Raw genomic sequence first — 19,650 nt, forward strand, 5'->3', positions numbered from 1 at the left:
CAGGGATCTGTACACAATTTGTGCAAGGTGAGAACATCCCAGTTCTTGAATGGACAGCTTACTCACCGGACATGTCACCCATTGAGCTTTTTTGGCATGCTTGAATCGAGTACATTACAGCGTGTTCAAATTCTTACCAATGTCCTGCAACTTTGCACATCCATTGAAGAGGCATGGGCCAATGTTTCACTGACCACTATGAACAACCTGATAAACTCTTTGTGAAGGAGATGTGTTGCACTGTGTGAGGCAAATGCCAGTCACACAAGATACGGATTAGTTTTCTGACCTCCATGAACCCCAACTGCACATTTTAGAGTGACCTTTTATTGTTGCCAGCCTAAGGCACACCTGTGCCAATAGTCATGCTGTCTAATTAGCATCTTGATATGCCATGCTGAGGTGGATTATCTCATCAAAGGAAAAGTGATCACTAATACAGATTTAGACAAATTTGTGAACAATATGTGAGAGAAAATTAGATCTTACAGTTCATTACATGGAAAAATGGGAGCAAAAACAAGTGATGCGCTTACATTTTTGTGCAGTGTACTTAGTAGTACAAGGGGAGTCTCAATTTAAATAAAAACATCTGGTTTCTCATCACATCTATTAACATTTTACCTTTTACATTCTCAAAAGCTTCTTGCATTGAGTGGGCACTACCTCCAAGAGGTGGTCTTGTTCTACCTAAACAGGGCAAGGACCCATTGCTTCTAGTTTCTTACAGTTCATATCATTATTATCTACAGATGTTGAGATTATAACGAAGGTCCTAACTTCTCTATAATCTTTGCTATAACTAATAGAATGGTGTTTAACAGGGAGAAATGCAAAGTCATACATCTTGGCAAGAATAATTAAAAGAGCATATACAGAATGGGAGGAATAGAGCTATCCAACAGCAGGTGTGAAAAAGACTTAGGTATACTAATTGATCACAGACTAAATGTGAGTCAACAGAGTGATGCAGCAGCAAAAAAGGCAAACACCATTCTAGGATGTATTAACAGAAGCATACATTCTATATCACATGAAGTCATTATTCCCCTTTACTCCTCTTTGGTCAGACCTCATCTGGAATATTGTGTCCAGTTCTGGGCACCACATTTTAAAAAAGACCTCAACATACTGGAGCAAGTTCAGAAAAGAGTTACCAGAATGGTGACTGGTCTGCAAACCATGTCCTATTTCGGTTACAAGATTTAAAGGCCCAGTCACACACAACGACTTACCAGCAATCCCAAAAACGATGCGACCTGATAGGGATCGCAGGTAAGTCGCTGGGAGGTCGCAGGTGAGATGTCACACAGTCAGATGTTACCAGCGATGCAAGAACAATAGCAGCAGGACATCTCCTTTGAAGAATATGGTCCGGACCATTTGGCAACGACTAGAGATCTCACAGCAGGGGCCTGATCGCTGGTAGATGTCACACATAACGAGATCGCTAACTGGATCGCTACTGCGTCACAGAAACCGTGACTCAGCTGCGATCTCACTAGCGATCTCGTTATGTGTGACGGTACCTTAAGATTGTTTAGCTTGCAAAAGAGAGAAGACTGAGAGGAGACCTAATAGCTGTCTACAAATATCTTTAAAGGCTGTCACACTGTGGACTGATCAGTTTTATTCTCATTTTCACAAGGAAAGACTAGAAGCAATGGGATGAAACTGATGGGGAGGAGACAGATTAGATATTAGAAAAAACTTTTTGACAGTGAGGGCGATCAACGAATGGAACAGGCTGCCACGAGAGGTGGTGAATTCTTCTTCAATGGAAGTCTTTAAAAAGAGGTTGGACGGACATCTGTCTGGGATGATTTAGTGAATCCTGCTTTGAGCAGGGGGTTGGACTAGATGACCCAGGAGGTCCATTCCAATTCTACCATTCTATGATTCCTAGCCACTAGGCTTAACAAAGTTATATCCACTGTGCTGCACATAGATCAAACAGGATTCTTAACAGTCAACTGCCAGCAGATAATGCTAGCGAGGCCATATGTTCGCTAAATACCACTAAGGTGTTTGACTGTATTCAGTGGGATTTCTTGTGGCCAGTGTTAGAAAAATTTGGTATGGATTTTTGATTTATTTCATGGATAAGGCTGCTGTATGGGAAATTGATGGCTAGGATAAGGGTAAAAAGATAGCTTATTCCAGTTTTTATGTTCGGTAGGTGCACATAGCAGGGTTGTTCCAGATCGCCTCTGCTCTTTGCATTGGCAATTGAGCTTCTTGCGATGATTAAAGCCCGCTTTACACGCTGCAATGTATCTTACAATGTGTCGGCGGGATCACGTCGTAAGTGATGCACATCCGGCATCGTAAGGTACATTGTAGCATGTAACAGCTACGTGCGATTGCGATTGAACGGTAAAACGTTCATCGCACACACGTTGTTCATTCCTCATGAATTGAACGTCAGATTGTTCATCATACCCCGGGTAGCACACATCGCAGTGTGTGACACCCCGGGAACGATGAACAGATCTTACCCGCGTCCTGCAGCTCCCGGCCGGTAATGCGGAAGGAAGGAGGTGGGTGGGATGTTTACGTCCCGCTCAGCTCCGCCCCTCCACTTCTATTGGCCAGCTGCCGCGTGACGTCCCTCCCACTCCAGGAAGTGGACGTTCGCCGCCCACATCGAGGTCGTATGGACGGGTAAGTGCGTGTGACGGGGGTTACTCGTATGTGCGGCACGTTCAACAAATTGAATGTGCCACACATACGATGGGGGCGGTTACGATCGCATACGATATCGTATGCTGGATCGTAAAGTGTAAAGCAGGCTTAAGAAGCATCCGGCATTAAAGGTTTTTATAGAGGGGACGTAGAAGAGAAAGTGGCACTCTATGCCATTGACACTTTTTCTTGTTTTTGAAAACTAAAAAAAGGAAAAAGCGCAATAGGGTTTTATCTGAGAAACATAAGTACCAAGTATTACAGTGATGTGCTCAGCTGAAGCAGTTGTGTAATGTACACACAATGTGATGTTACAGAGGATTTAGAAGACCAGCTGCTGTAGATTCAAGGGTTGCAAGAAGCAAAGAAAACTTAAAGAAGGGAGAAAAGCTCTGTGATGAGCTTTGTCACTGACAATTGATGTTTTGACGAATTCGATTTGGCGTCAAGAGAACTGCAAAGACATTGTTTACGTCTCCTCTGATAGGGTATTGCTGGAAAAAACTATTGTAATATTACTTTGTGTTAAGTATTATAATGGTTCTTTCAAAGCACTTGTAAGAAGCCAGGGAAGGAGTAGCAAATTGTTTACTGCCATATTCCCAATGTTCTAATCGTGAGTAATGATGAGCAAATAGTAACTATTCATGTTTGGATTATTTGTAACAAATCCCAAAGTACTATTCCGGTATTCGTCACAAATAGCGAACTTAATGCATGTCAATGGGAAATGGAGCATTTTTCTTGCAGTGACGAAAACTGGAATAGTACTCGGTTTTCGGTAAGCATACTCCGAACACGAATAGTTACTAGGGATGATCGAATACGAGAGAGAGAGAGAGATGATCGAATACCTCAAATATTCGGCTTTGCGAATATCTGACGAATGGGTCGCCGCTATTTGATTACTCGCAAATATTTGATGCGCAATGTAAGTCTATGGGAAACCCGAATAACAACTATTTGGAACTATTCGGGCTTCCCATAGACTTACATTGCACATCGAATATTCGCATAGCGGCGACCTATTCGTCGGATATTCGCGAAGCTGAATATTTGAGGTATTCGATCATCCCTAATAGTTACTATTCGCCCATCACTAATCTTGAGCACTCGCAGTGACTACCATCAACTAACCATGGCAATCACTCTTTTTCGATACCATGACATATCTCCTGTATTTGATATTTTTTGTTTTGTTTGGATTTGGGGGAGAAGTGTGTGAGACGTTATTTAAATCTGTAATGCTGGTATAAAAGAAAAAAAAAAAAGAAATTCAAAAGCTGATTAGTTGCAGTGGGCTACAAAAACATATTTTTTTTTCCTGTTTTATTTTTATTAATTTATAGTGCGGAAATTTTTGTTTAAAAAAAAGACAAGTTTTGTACCAAATTTATTAAAGTGCTTTAGACACTTTCTGTGGCTCACTAGGCAAGGCATGGTGGCTAGTAGGATAGGAACATTGATTAAAATGAGAGACTGCGTAAAAGTTGCAACAGATATTTGTAAGGTTTGTTGTTTTTTTTAATAAATTTAACGGATTTTGTTATTTTCACAAAATAAACTAACCAATAGGTGTTTTTATAAAGTTGGTCAAAGGTGTCTAAAGATGGCCCACATTTCTTATTCAGTGTGAGCCACTGTGATTAATTTGGCACAAGTAGGTATATGCTTTGTTTTATTTCAGCATAGCTTTTCAATGGAGTGGCTGAAAAGTAATCATTATGTTTGTAAGTAAAGCTTTGTTCAGATCTATATTATGGCTTCGGTTTTAAAGAAAGCCACTACAAGTTGCTGGATCCCAGTGTCCCATACTTCAGCACTCAGTGGCCCCCTTTCTTATAATGCAATCTTGTGCATGCTGCGCTATTCTTGCTGTCAAATGTGAAAGGCGGCTTTGTTGAGCACATATGGGTTTTGGCTTTCCGTCAAGGTTTCCATTGCTTTTAATGGCAAAAATAGTGCAACATGTAGTCATATTATAAATACAGCCTGATATACAAGTCTGCAAGTGCTTGGCCTACCCTTGATGTCCAGCTAACATGTCTGTTCATATACCATATAAACCATGCATGCTACTAAACGTTTAACGGTTACCGTCAGTTCAACAATAAAATTATATATGTTAAAATTAGTAGTACAGACAAATAGGAGAAAATTTATAATACAGTGGAACCTCGGTTTACAAGTAACCCAGTTTGCGCGCATTTTGCTATACGAGCAAAGCTTGCTGTAAATTTGTAACTCAGTTTACGAGCAAACTTTGCCGTACGAGCAAATACTCACCGCACACACTTCCGGTTCCGTACTTTAACCGCGCTCTGACCGCACTCCGCACAAACACACATAAACACACACACACACACACAAATATTATGCTTACCTTACCTTCCATTCCATCGCCGGCCTCATGGTTCTTGTAGTTCGCTGGTACAGGATGTGTATCGGGTAACCATCGCGACGATGGAGGAACTTCCGCTGTCAGACGCTATTCAAAGGCAGCGCGCTGGCCAATCAGAGGCAAGCGTCTCCTGCCTTTGACGTCTGCGCTCTGGCAGCGGAAGCTCCGGGGCATTGGTTGCGATGGTTACCCGATACACATCCTGTACCGGAAAACTACAAGAACCAGGAGGCCGGTGATGGAACGAAAGGTAAGGTGAGCATAGTGTGTCTGTGTGTGTGTGCGTGTGTGGAATGGCACAATAGGGGACCAGAATGGGACATTGAACAAGTTGTTGAACGAATTGTCTGAGCTTGCATTATTTCCTATGGGAAACTTTGCTTTGCTAGATGAGTAACTTGTTTTACAAGCACACTCCCAGAACGGACTATGCTCGTAAACCAAGGTTCCACTGTATATCTTTTATCAGAGAAATATTTTTCTTTCTGCACTCATGAGCCACTTCTTCTTCCCAAACACATCTTGGTCTCAGGAGGGATACTCGTCCTATTATACTCTTTTCAGAGTGAAGGAGGAGTAAGGAAGAGAGCGAGAAAAAACCCCAAAACATTGTTAGACAGGTAGATCATGCTGAAGTGTGAGTGATTTACCATCTCCCAGTGCCCGATATACAGCCACACAGCTCAGAACTGCTATATAGTGTCTTCCATGCTGCTGCTACTTCTAAACATGTGGTTATTAAGGAAAGAAGCAGGAATCCCTACTGTTTCTGCATGCTATGTAAGGGAGCTATCATAGGAGCTAGTCTCCTCCCAACAGCTTAGAGAGAACTGAAAATTAAAAATGAGCCTGTGCAGGGGAAAACTGGTAAAAATGGGGGGTCATATCATGGCCAAAAATAGTGAAGGTTTTTCTATAATACAAGCATACAGCATATTTTGAAGTTACCTGGAATGACAAGTACTCTTTTAGATAATATTCGGAACTAGTAATGACTTACCTTGGCCAATTATATATGCTATATCAGCAAATAAATATTAGCCCATGAAAATGTTTCCATGGACTTTAAAAAAAACAAAAACAAAAACAACCCAGACTCAAGATGATTACTTTATTAACACTAATGTAATTTATGACCTTATCTAAAGGGAATTGTCCTGGGAACAAGTTTCCTTTCAGGACAAGAGAAATCCCCCAAAAAAGTGATAGTAGCACATCTGGAATAGAGGAGTAGTAGATACATTGGTATTTTTTTCAACTAAAAGATTGATGCGAAGTGCCAGATTTACATGAGAGGAAAAGAAAACATAGACCTCCATCTAATGGTCGTGTCACAATTATATTCGATACATGGCACTCATGAGTCAGATGGTGAATACGTAGGGTTTCAACTCATAGTACCATGTGAGAAAAAGAACTCGGCACTTCACTATACATGCTGATTAGTGATGAGCGAGCACTACTGTGCTCAGTACTCGTAAGAAGAAGTTGGAGACTAAAGTACCCAAGTATAATGGAAGTCAATGAGGTTCCCTGAAAAATGCTCTAGTTCCACATTGACTTCCATTATAATCGGTACAGGAGTCAAGCCCATCCGAGCATCCAACTGCTCGTTATTAGTACCGAGCACCCAAGCATGGTAGTGCTCGCTCATCACTAATGCTGATTTAAGTGCTTTAAAGAGGTTATCCAGGAATTTGTTTATTACTATGTGCCTAAAAACTAACAGCTAGTTAGTTGCAATCAGGGGCAACTATCTACCTGTTCTACCCAGCACCCGCACAGAGTGGTCGTTAACCTCTCCTGTCACAGATTCAGCTGCTCCATGTCAACAGTGCAGCTCTTCTTCCAGGCTCCTCTTTTGAAAGGGTGTCACTGTTGGCGCCATGAAAGGGTGTCACTGGTGGCAACCAGCATGACGTTGGCAGTCACACCCCGTTAATAGAGCAGAGTGGAAACCAAGCTCTGTTGATGTGGCATCAGTAGAAGCAGCGGAGTTGCCGGCTGGAGAGGTTTGTGACAACTGTGCCAGCAGAGATGCCTGTTAGTGCTTACACAGATTGTAAAAACACGGCTGGATTGCCCCTTAATTTTAATGTAACCCCTAAATCATCTATCCTTGAATTATATAGAGGACAATTTTTGTAATGTAGATGACCAGTTGACAGTTTTTTGTAATCCAGTAAGATTTGTGTATAAAATGTGTAACATTATTACCTCTCTTCTACAGGTGGCTACCATCCGGTGAAAATAGGAGATCTGTTTAATGGTCGTTACCACGTTATTCGGAAGTTAGGATGGGGTCATTTCTCTACGGTGTGGCTCTGCTGGGACATGCAGTAAGATTTATATGTTTGTTTTGATTTTTTTTCCTCTATTTTTTATTGTATAAACTTCAGTCTCATTTTATGGTAGCTCCACTTAAAATAGAATGATGTGCCTCTTTTATAATAATAATATTTATTCACTTATATATATTCATTCACATGATCTCTTGTACATATATTCATTCGGAAGATACTAATTTATAAAAACCCCAATCTGCTGTAGGCCTCTAAAAAGGTGATATGTTTTTTCATTTGTTTCCTAAAAACAAGGCTACATCAAAAAAACATATTTCAACACGTCTTAAATCACTTTCCACAAAACTACTTATAGTGTTCAATAAGAAAAGGGGGGACCCAGCATTGTCTCATTTCCAAAAATATATCGATTTATTTAATCATTCCATAAAAACATTAAGATGGTGAATCCATAAAAAACATCAAAAATTGAGTTACCTGTATTTCACTTTTTGATGTTTTTTGTTTTGTCGCTGCTTATACAATCTGTTGTTCCATTACTGAAAAATCATTTTTTTTTTAATTTATATGCAAATATGCAAATGATCTTTTAGTTCTCTGGGAGTGTCAAAGCACTTCCCAAGACTCTGCCTCCCTGGTTCTATCTTCACCCATGCACGCCTTTTTCTGCTTGATTGGTAGCTTGCTAACTGTGTAGTCAAGCCATTGATCTATCAGTCAAGCAGGGGCAGGTGGAGCTTGATGGGAGACAGAAAGTTGTGAAGGGCTTTAACACTCCCAGGGTACTATTATTTTTATTTTTTATTTTTATATGACTTCAAACAAAGATATTTTTTTTTTCAGTTATGGAGCAACAAATTGCTTCAGTAAAGGTGTGGCTGACCTTATCTTTCAGAGAGTAACATGTCCATATAAACAGATTGGGATGGTGACTCGTGCTGACAATTTTTTTTTTTGTTAACCCCTCGACATGACATACATTTATTTATGTCATATGCTGGCTTTGACGTGGGCTTGCTTGTGATGCTCGTATCTTTCCTGGCAGATGATGGCTGTGATATTCAGTCATCATCTGCTTTTAACAGCCGCGGGTGAAGTGCAGCCCGTCTGCAGCTATTAACTTGTTTAAATGCCACTGTCATTTTCTTTGGCCGCGACAATTACAGCATTCCAGGATAGGGGGGCATCACCCATGAAGTGATCGCGGAGCCCCGATGGGTTTCTATGGTGGCTGAGGGTCTCCTGAAGACCCCTGTGTCAGTCATAACGATACTCCTGTGAAAGCATAGGAGAATGTGATTTTCCTTATGCAGAGCACTACTATATTATTGAGGTGTATAGCACAAGGAATTGGATGATAGTCTGTTTAAGGAACTAGAACATGCAAACAAATAAAGTAGAACGTGGGAAAAAAAAATGTTTGTTTTTTCTTTTCATATTTTTAAAAAGTTCATCACCACCCTTTTCCTCCCATTAAAATTAAAGAAGTTAAAATTCACCAATTTAGTATCTCTACATCCATAAAAGTCTGATCGATCAAAAATATAAATGAACCTGATCGGTAACCATCTAAATGAGAGAAAAACTTGGAAATGCTAGAATTTTGGAATTTCAGCCTTGGCAACACTCCAGTAAGATGCAATAAGAGGTGATCAAAACATTGAATTTACTCCATAATTGTATCAATAAAAATGTCAGTTCAGGACACAAAAAACAAGCCATCACACTGCCCCCATGGACCAAACATTTAAAACAGTACAGGTCTCACAAAATGGCCACATGTAAATACATAGACTGTATGTATATAATATATGCCGTATTTTTCAGTTTATAAGACGCACTCTATTATAAGATGCACCCCAATTTCATAGGAAGAAAGTGTTGGAAAAAAAATTATTAAAAAAAGGTTTTGTCTTATAACCCTGGAATCCGTTTTATATTCCGGATATAGCTTACTGGGGAAATGCGGTGACGGCGGTGTAGTGGGGTCACAGGAGGCGAGGTCGCAGCTGAAGGGTGGGGCATGATATATGATTACATGAATACTGTCATTCAAAAGTACAACTTGTCTCACAAATAGCAAGCCCTGATATGTCTATGTGGACGAAAAAACAACAAAAAGTAAGGGGAGAGCAAATGAAAAATCGGAAATTGGCCTTGGCGGAAGGGGGTTAAAGAAGCTTCTCATACTAAATCATAATATCATCGTCCCCCCATCCATTTCTCTCATTACAAACTAAACTGTACACCTCCTCAGATTCTTTATCCCATACATTTTGACATTTTATATTCAAAACATGAACAACCGACGTCTATAAATACAGAGCAGTGCCACATTACCAATGCTGTAGATCGTTGTTTTGTTTTGTTTTGTTTTTGTGCACATTCACTTGCAAGGTGCTATGCTGCCTCCTTATTAGAGTGCTTCTGGAATATACTGTATTCAGTATTTATGCCATTTATTTCACAGCCCTTTACAGACATCGTTAGTATTTTTATAGTTTAGTTTTTTTTTGTTTTTGCCTGCTTTGCCCTGATGATGTAAGATTTAAAGGAGAACTCCACACAAACATTTAGATGTAAGCTACTTTCCCATTTATGAGCTTTTGATGAGTTTTTTTACACTGCATATTTTCGCTGTATCAAAAACATATGTCTTACAGTTCAACCAACATGGATGGGATTTATAGAAATTTCACGCCCAATGTGCTTCTTTTTTTCCTAAGGGTAAACTGACCTGCAGTGCGCATTTCACATCCGCAGCATGTCAATTTATCCTGCGGGTATGCAGAGCTTTCTGTGCAGAATTTCCTTATAGACTTGCATTAGATGCAGAAAATCCGCAGGTAAAAAACACACCTGCGTTTTTCATGCAGTTTTGCGGCGGAAACGCATAAAAAAACGCATGTAATCCTATCTAAGTATATAAAGTTTCGTCAGAGCCAAATACCAGGAAGCATCAAAAACAGAGCAACTTTATTTAAAACATGACATAGCAAAAAAGAGACAAAACCTCAGCATCAAAAAAGTGATAAAAGCACAATGAAAAAATGCAAATAACCTAATTTACCTAATATATGCAGAAATTCTGCTACATCAAAAGCTCATCATGGGAATGTAGCCTAAGTTAGAATTTTCATTTTAATAACCATGCTTAGATGGTCAGAGGTTAGGAATTACCTTCCTTTAAATTCGGGTAATTTGCCTTTTTCTAGCAATTCTGCATTAAAGAGAACAGTGATTGGGAATGGCATTATAATATAAGACCTTTTCCTTCTCTCTAAGTGTTTAATATGATAAATATCTGTCTGTGTATATCCATACAAAGCATCTTGACTAATCGGGTCTAGTTAGCTATTCTGTCTGCAGCTGTGTTTTGCAGAAGTGACTAGACTATGGATGATCTAACTACGACCTGTAGATTCTGGGTGACGTTTCCCTTTAAATCATGTGGAATAATTTATAGTGTTCGATTTTCAACATACTTGTAAAATTATCAATTTCTTAGGGGGAAGAGGTTTGTTGCAATGAAAGTAGTAAAAAGTGCTCAACATTATACGGAGACTGCTTTGGATGAAATAAAGCTGCTCAGATGTGTAAGTAGACACCCTTTCATTGCTGAATCATATTTTGAGATAGTTTTATTTAATTATTTTTTTGTTAAGTAGTTGCAGTTTAATTTATTTTCTTGGTGTGAGTTTGCTTTTTAGCTTTTTACTAAAATGTATTAATATTGAAAAGTACTGTCCTCACCAAAACATCAACTCAGACAAAAATATGCTACTGGAAACTGAATGTGAACTTAAAGGGTTTATCCACGACCAGGACAACCCCTTTTGATTCCACGTTTTCCCCCACATAAAATAATAAAGCCTATACTCGCCTTCCATAGAACTCACATGGGGTTGTGACGTCACACAAGTCCCGTGTCCAAACAGCATCGGCTTCTGTATGCTCGCCTTCAGACTAAACAAGCAATCAACTGAAAGTGAGCTCAAACCGGGAAAAGACCTGTTATACTGTGCTAATTACAGGCCCATAGCCCTTCTTAATCCAGATATAAAAATGTTTATCAAAATATCAGTGTTGCGCTTATCGAATTGGCTTCAACACTGATCAGGTAGGTTTTATACCATGTAGACAAGGTGGTGATAACACAAGAAGGGTAATAGACCTTATATAACTAGTAAGCAAGACAGAGAGTACTGCAATATTACGTAGTTTGGATACTGAAAAGGCGTTTGATTGCCCATGGTGGTCATTTTATATTTGAAACACTAACCCAATATGGAATATCAGGTCTATTTGTATTAAAAAGTCTTTATTCACAACCTTCAGCCATGGTCAAGCTGCCACAAGCACTATCCCAACCCTTTCAAATTCATAATGGCACTCAATAGGGTTGTCTCCTACCACCCTTGGTGTTAGTAATCTGCATAGAGCCCCTTGCTGCTGCTATATGGCTTGATCCAAATATTAATGTAGTTATGGTGAGAGACAAGGAATTTAAATTGACTTCATCTGCAGATGATGTTGTACGTCAGTCAGTTGTAAGTCAGTTACACAGTTTAGCTATCTTTCAGGTTACAAAGTTAATAGTAGCAAAACAGAAGCACTCCCTCCTAATGCTTCCAATAGATCATTAAGCTCAATTATGAAAACATATGATTATAAATGGAAGGACCCTCCCAGAGATATTTGGGGGTGCAATTGAGCTCTAGTTATAAATCGCTATATCAGCATAGAATTAAGAATTAAATTTTAGTAACAAGTAAAACGAAAGGGGGACTAGGTGTATCAGATGTTATGAAATACTACTGGGCAACCCTTCTCTGGCACATTCCAGAATGGTCTACTTTGAAGGCATTTTCTAGATGGATGGGAATTGAAAAATGATGGCTAGCAATGATCCATCACAACTCCTACCTTTGGGCGACCACCTCAAATAAATTAGATTCTCCCATTTTGGGGGCCATTACCAAAACGATTTGAGATGGATGTTTTAATATATTGCCATTACTGGTCGAATATTCTCCCATGACCTCATTTTTATTTTATTCTAATTTGCCTGATAGCTTGAAAAGTAACCTTAGTAGGCCATGGTTTAATGAACTACTTTTTTATTTTGCAGATTTAGTTGATATGCATTCTAGGCTTTTGTTACCGTTTTGATGTATTGAAATCTCGCTACAACATACCTTTAAATTCCCATTAACCATATATGTATTAGATGTTGTATGTATTCCTCTTTCAAACTTTCCCAACCTACCTACTTTGAGGAGCAGGTGTATCAACTAAAGGACTAATATCAGATATTTATAGGTTCTTACTTAATCGCTTCACAGATGATCACCTGAAATATTCCTACATAAGTAAATGGGAATGTTTTCGGGGGGAACTCCTTCCAATTGGTACTTTGCAACGGTTTAAGGAGGGGTTCAGCTAAGACTTCATTGTGCTTTACTTGGCCTCTCATACCTCTGGATCTTCAATTTTACTTACTGTTCCACCATTTCAGATTAGTCATAAACCTCAACAGCTCCTACTATAGTTGACTTCTACTGCTAGATGTTTGGTAGCATGCAAGTGGAGGTTAACCCAACGCCCACCAAATAATGGAGCGTCACACACGTATCCAAGATGTACGAGGCATGAAATACCTCACAGCTCTCTTAAATAAACACAATGCAACATTTTAATACCATCTGGGCTCATTGGGATGCATCTTTGGTGCAAAAAGATTGTTAATGGATATGGTTACGAAAAGTTGTTCATCTAGAATTATTAGATTGATGCTGCTTTTTGATTTTTTTTTTTTCTAATTATTCCGCCTCCTACCATTCCTTTTTGTGTCCTGTCTTGTCTAGTCTTCATTGAAGTTTAAATGTAACCATAAAAGGTGACCTTTTCAGGGTTGAGTTAATTCATTGTTGCTAATACCGTAGATTATTTAGTAAAACACTATTGTATTGATTTTTAGTATATTGAGTTTTATGATGTAATTTTATACATTTACTTCTTGTAATTCAATAAAAATCTAGTTAAACAAAAAATATATATATATTTGAAAGTACTATTAATTATATTATTTAATATGACCGTTAATTCTGATACATTGGAAGATTTGTTTAATGCACCACTGCAGCACTGTTTTATTGTGGCGCTTCTAATCTAAGGTCCATGACCCTAGTCTTATATTCGCCCTACACTGCCTTCACCTTCTATCACCGTTGTTCCAGGTGGTGGCGGTCTTTAGCATGTTGTGACCAGATATCTCCAGTGTTTGCTGGAGCAATCTGGAAGTTACAACTCATTGTAAGTCTATGAGAGTAACGTTCTGGCTCTCATAGACTTGCATTGACAGCTTGGAACCATTACCACTGACTTGTGGCAATCAGAAGTTACACTCATACGATGGCCCCTGGGGACTGAAGCAATGCCGATTAAAAGGTGAAGACGGCGGCTGGTGAGCATATAACTAAGGGCAGGGACTTTAAATTAATAGCACCATTGCAGCACTGAAAACAAAACTCTGGAGTGGTGCTTTGAGAAAATATGTGCATCAGTGGTAGATCTTTTTTTTTCCCATTGACTCGCAATCAACTATTGTTATTTTCAAACCAGACAAAGAATGTTTGTTTTCCCTGAAGCAACATTCCAGGAAGAAAGAAGCATTAAAAAACACCCATTGAAATCAATGAGCATCCGTATAATATTCTGGCGACAGTATTCTTTCCATAATCTTTTTCTTGTTCACATAAAAATCTTTTTCCTTGCAGGTTCGTGAAAGTGACCCTGGAGATCCAAATAAAGACATGGTGGTGCAGTTAATTGATGACTTCAAAATTTCTGGAATGAACGGCATACGTATCCTTTGCAGAACAAATATATGGGATGCTAGTGAAGTAATCCCAAATGGAAAATAAAGGAAAATATACTCCCTTATGTTCAAGTGAATAATTTATCTTCCCCATCTGTAGAAGTACATACATATGACTTTACACCTGAGCACTTAGGCCTTATTCACACGTCAGTATTTTTTGTCATACGCAAAAAACTGTCTGGGTTGTTTTGGTGTCTCGGTTTTTACCAAAAGCATTTGCCCCAAGTTTCATCAGTTTTTCTTAAATGGAAAAAAAAACTGATGGAAGTTTTCCAATTTTTTTTTTCCTATCCAACAATCTGAAAATAAAAATCAGACAGCACTGCTATGCTATTGCGTGCTTTCCGTTTTTCCCGGATTCATAGACTTGCAATGGCAAGATTTATCCGAGACTTAAGGGCCCGTTACACACTACGATATATCTAACGATATGTCGTCGGGGTCACGTCGTTAGTGACGCACATCCGGCATCGTTTGACATATCATAGCGTGTGACAGCTACGAGTGACTGTGATCGAGCAAAAATACTCACCTTATCGTTGCTCGTTGACACGTCGCTCATTTTCAAAAAATCAAACGTTTTTCTGTTCTCCAGTTGTTCATCGTTCCCGAGGCAGCACACATCACTCCGTGTGACACCCCGGGAACGATGAACTGCAGCTTATCTGCGTCCTGCCGGCAATGCGGAAGGAAGGAGGTGGGCGGGATCTTTACGTCCTGCTCATCTCTGCCCCTCCGCTTCTATTGGGCGGCCGCTGTGTGATATCGCTGTGACGCCGAACGTCCCTCCCCCTTCAGGAAGAGGATGTTCTCCGCCCACAGCGAGGTCGTTTGGAAGGTAAGTATGTGTGATGGGGGTTACCGACTTTGTGCTACACGGGCAACAAATTGCCCGTGTTGCACAAACGACGGGGGCGGGTGCGATCACACGATAAATCGCCGCGTGTAAAGCGGCCTTTAGAGTGCAGACATACCCAGTTTTATTTTATCAGCAAAAAAACCTTGACGCGAACAGCTCTATAGATTATAATATATGAAGACTATAGGCAGCTCTATTGACTAGAATAGGTATGAGTTCTATCCTTTTAAAAACATGAATAGAACTGTGACCTTGTTTTTATATGCCATGCTTAACCTACAGGTCTTGTTTTATTTCTATCTATATAGAACAAAAAGGTTTTTGGAGCAGAAACTCTCCAAATCTTCCTCTCAGTTTGTGCTCCAAACACGCAGCAAAAAACCCTCAGTCTACAAATACCCTCATGGAGCATTTTTCAAGCTAACTAAACACTGCATGGGTGAAATTAAACATTTTGTGTATGTGATATGGGCACATAAACAACATATTAATTGGAGTACTGCTTCTCTAATTTGTGGCATCCTCAGAGTTGAGTGTCAGGTGGCTTTGCACTTGCCATATTTACTGGATGAGATTTTAAAAAAGGTCATCCACACATTGCCAAGAAAGCCGCAGCAGAAATCGAAGCGTGCACCCTCTTCACCCCCAGCCTCTTTTCACCTTAATGACCGGGCCATTTTTTTCCATTCTGACCAGTGTCACTTTATGAGTTTATAACTCTGGAACTCTTCAATGGATCCCGGTGATTCTGAGATTGTTTTTTTTTTTTTGTGACACTTTATACTTCATGTTAGTGGTGAATTTAGAACAATATTTTTTTCATATTTGTGAACATATTGAAAATTGGGCAAAAAAATTACATTTTCAAATTTTAATTTTTATGCCCTTAAACGAGAAAGTTATATCGCACAAAATAGTTAATAAATAATATTTCCCATGTCTACTTTATATCTGCACCATTTTTGAAACAGATCAATTTTTGGGGGGTAGGAGATTAGGAGGATTAAAGGTTTATCAGTAGGGATGATCGAATACCTCAAATACTCGAATTCGCGAATATTTGCCCAATAGGTCGCCTCTATTCGACTATTCGTGGATATTCGATGCGCAATGTAAGTCTATGGTAAACCCGAATAACAACTATTCAGAACTTTTCGGGCTTCCCATAGGCTTACATTGCGCATCGAATATTCGCATAGTGGCGATATATTCGCCGAATATTTGAGGTATTCGATCATCCCTATTTATCAGCATTTTCTCATTTTTCCAACAAGACTAACAAAACCATTCTTTTAGGGAACACATCACATTTAAACTGTGGCCTAGGTGACAAAAAATACCCAAAGGTGACACCATTCTAAAAACTGCACCCTCACACTGTTCAAAACCACATCAAAGAAGTTTAATAACTTTACAGGTTCTTCACAGGAACTAAAGTGATGTGGAAGGAAAAAATGAAAATTTTATTTTTTTCCCACAAAGACTTAAGCTACAAATTTTGCATTTTCTTTGTCGCTCCTAATTGGGAGACCCAGACAATTGGGGTGTATAGCTACTGCCTCCGGAGGCCGCACAAAGTACTACACTTAAAAGTGTAAGGCCCCTCCCCTTCTGGCTATACACCCCCCCGTGGGATCACGGGTTCCTCAGTTTTTTGCTTTGTGCGAAGGAGGTCAGACACGCACGCATAGCTCCACTGTTTAGTCAGCAGCAGCTGCTGACTATGTCGGATGGAAGAAAAGAGGGCCCATACAGGGCCCCCAGCATGCTCCCTTCTCACCCCACTTTCTGTCGGCGGTGTTTGTTAAGGTTGAGGTACCCATTGCGGGTACGGAGGCTGGAGCCCACATGCTGATTCCTTCCCCATCCCCATTAGGGTTCCGGGTGAAATGGGACTTTACTGGTCTCCAGGCACTGAGACCGTGCTCCATCCGCAGCCCCTGGAGAAGCCGCTGGATATGGAGCTGAGTATTGTCAGGGACAGACCCTGCTCCGTCAAGGTACTCTGTGTCCCCGTGCATACCGCGCGCACACCGCAGCATGGCTGGGTGTGTTAGTGCGCCGGGGACATCAGCGCTGCGGCGCTTGTGCCATTTCCTCACTACAGCTTGGCTGAGTGGGTAGACTTAGGGCGAACGGTCGCGCCGGCCGCTGGGGTCAGTCACACTGCGACGCGGCTGGGACTTGTGGTGCGCCGGGGACTTCCGCGCTGGCCGTGCATATATCACGGCCGCGCTTATTACTACAGTCCCCGGCTTTTGCGGCCTAGTTCGTCTCGTTCCCGCCTCCGCACCTGCCAGTCAGGAGGAGGGCGGGACGCCGTACAGAGCATCAGCGCTGAGGGCTGGAGTCTGTTTTACATACTCCAGCCCTCACACCAGGCACAGTAGGACGCAGTTTCCCGCACTTTGTTTGTGGCACGCCCACGGTCCGCCCCTCTTCACAGGACGCCGGCAGCCATTCCTGTCTGCACGCTGAGCTGGAGAGGGGAGCCTGGGAGACCCAGACACGGGATTCTACGACCTCATACCCGCTTTTCAGCGGGCGGTAAGCAGCCCTCAAGGGCTCACCCCCACTTGTGCCGTTGTGTACTTGGTATTTTGTGTTTGCAAATACTTTTCACTGTACGGTCGCTGGTGATTCACGGCTATATACCCTCCTAGATTGTAAGGAGGCAACAGCATGTCGTCCGTTAAACGCAAGGGTGCCAAGGCACAGACTTTATATGCTGCCTGTACCGCATGTGGGGCTACTCTACCGGCAGGTTCCACTGACCCCCATTGTGTGCAGTGCTCGGCCCCTGCAGCACTTGCTCAGCCGGGGCCTCTGCTAGACGTGACCCAGGGTGTACCACCTGTGAATGCTGTCCAGGTGACAGGAACGGAGTTTGCAGCTTTTGCTGATAGATTGTCTATGACAATGTCTAAGATTCTTGAAACATTGCAGTCTAGACCAGTAACTCAGACCACGGACACGGTTGAATCATTGCTCCCTGGTCCCCCTCAACTGGAACACTTCCGGGCTCCGGGGGTGTCACATGCACCCCAGGGTGACGGCTCTGACTCGGACGACAGTCCCAGACAGCCTAAGCGGGCTCGCTATGAGGGGCCCTCAACTTCGTCTCACTGGTCAGGATCCCAGCGGGATGAATCTATGGGTGATGAGGCGGATGTAACTGATCAGGATTCTGATCCTGGGACCGCTCTCAATCTGGATACACCGGATGGTGACGCCATAGTGAATGATCTTATAGCGTCCATCAATAAGATGTTAGATATTTCTCCGCCAGCTCCTCCTGAGGAGGAGTCAGCTTCACAGCATGAGAAATTCCATTTCAGATATCCCAAGCGTAAATTAAGCTCTTTTCTGGACCACTCTGACTTTAGAGACGCAATCCAGAAACACCACGCTTATCCCGATAAGCGTTTTTCCAAACGGCTTAAAGATACACGCTATCCTTTTCCCCCTGACGTGGTCAAGGGCTGGACCCAGTGTCCCAAGGTGGACCCTCCAATCTCCAGGCTTGCAGCTAGATCCTTAGTTGCAGTGGAAGATGGAGCGGCACTTAAAGATGCCACTGACAGACAGATGGAGCTCTGGTTGAAATCCATCTATGAAGCTATTGGAGCGTCGTTGGCGCCAGCATTCGCAGCCGTATGGGCACTCCAAGCTATTTCAGCTGGGCTTACACAAGTCGACACTGTCACACGTACATCTGCTCCGCAGGTGGCACCATTGACCTCTCAGATGTCTGCATTCGCGTCTTACGCGATTAATGCTGTCCTAGACTCTACGAGCCGTACGGCGGTGGCGTCAGCCAACTCCGTAGTTTTACGCAGAGCCTTGTGGTTGAGGGAATGGAAGGCAGATTCTGCTTCCAAGAAGTGCTTAACCAGTTTGCCTTTTTCTCGTGACCGATTGTTTGGTGAGCGTTTGGATGAAATCATTAAACACTCCAAGGGTAAGGATTCATCCTTACCTCAACACAGACAAAACAAACCCCAACAAAGGAGGGGTCAGTCTGGTTTTCGGTCCTTTCGAGGCTCAGGCAGGTCCCAATTCTCCTCGTCTAAGCGGACTCAAAAGGATCAGAGAGGCTCAGATTCTTGGCGGACTCAATCACGCCCAAAAAAGACAGCAGGAAGAACCGTCACCAAGACGGCTTCCTCATGACTCTCAGTCTCCTCTTTCCGCATCCTCGGTCGGTGGCAGGCTCTCCCGCTTTGGCGACATTTGGCTGTCACAGGTCAAAGACCGTTGGGTGAGAGACATTCTGTCTCACGGGTACAGGATAGAGTTCAGCTCTCGTCCTCCAACTCGTTTCTTCAGAACTTCTCCACCGCCCGACCGGGCCGATGCTCTGCTGCAGGCGGTGGCCGCTCTAAAGGCGGAAGGAGTGGTGACTTCCGTTCCTCTTCAGGAACAAGGTCACGGTTTTTACTCCAATTTGTTTGTGGTGCCAAAGAAGGACGGGTCGTTTCGTCCCGTCCTGGATCTAAAGTTGCTCAACAAACCCGTA

The 19,650-nt window shown here is 41.7% G+C and overlaps 1 protein-coding gene across 1 annotated transcript in view; it reads left to right on the top strand.

Annotated features, from left to right (window-relative positions):
- The window catches only part of SRPK2 (SRSF protein kinase 2), a 157,744-nt gene that overhangs the window by 32,972 nt on the left and 105,122 nt on the right, over positions 1–19,650 (top strand). Inside the window, exons 2-4 of the mRNA XM_075343479.1 lie at positions 7,317–7,425; positions 10,898–10,985; positions 14,169–14,256. Of these exons, the coding sequence (XP_075199594.1) occupies positions 7,317–7,425; positions 10,898–10,985; positions 14,169–14,256 (285 nt within the window). The remainder of the gene's footprint in view (positions 1–7,316; positions 7,426–10,897; positions 10,986–14,168; positions 14,257–19,650) is intronic.

The sequence above is a fragment of the Anomaloglossus baeobatrachus genome, chromosome 4 (genome assembly GCF_048569485.1).
Source record: "Anomaloglossus baeobatrachus isolate aAnoBae1 chromosome 4, aAnoBae1.hap1, whole genome shotgun sequence".
In the NCBI taxonomy this organism is placed as follows: Eukaryota; Metazoa; Chordata; class Amphibia; order Anura; family Aromobatidae; genus Anomaloglossus; species Anomaloglossus baeobatrachus.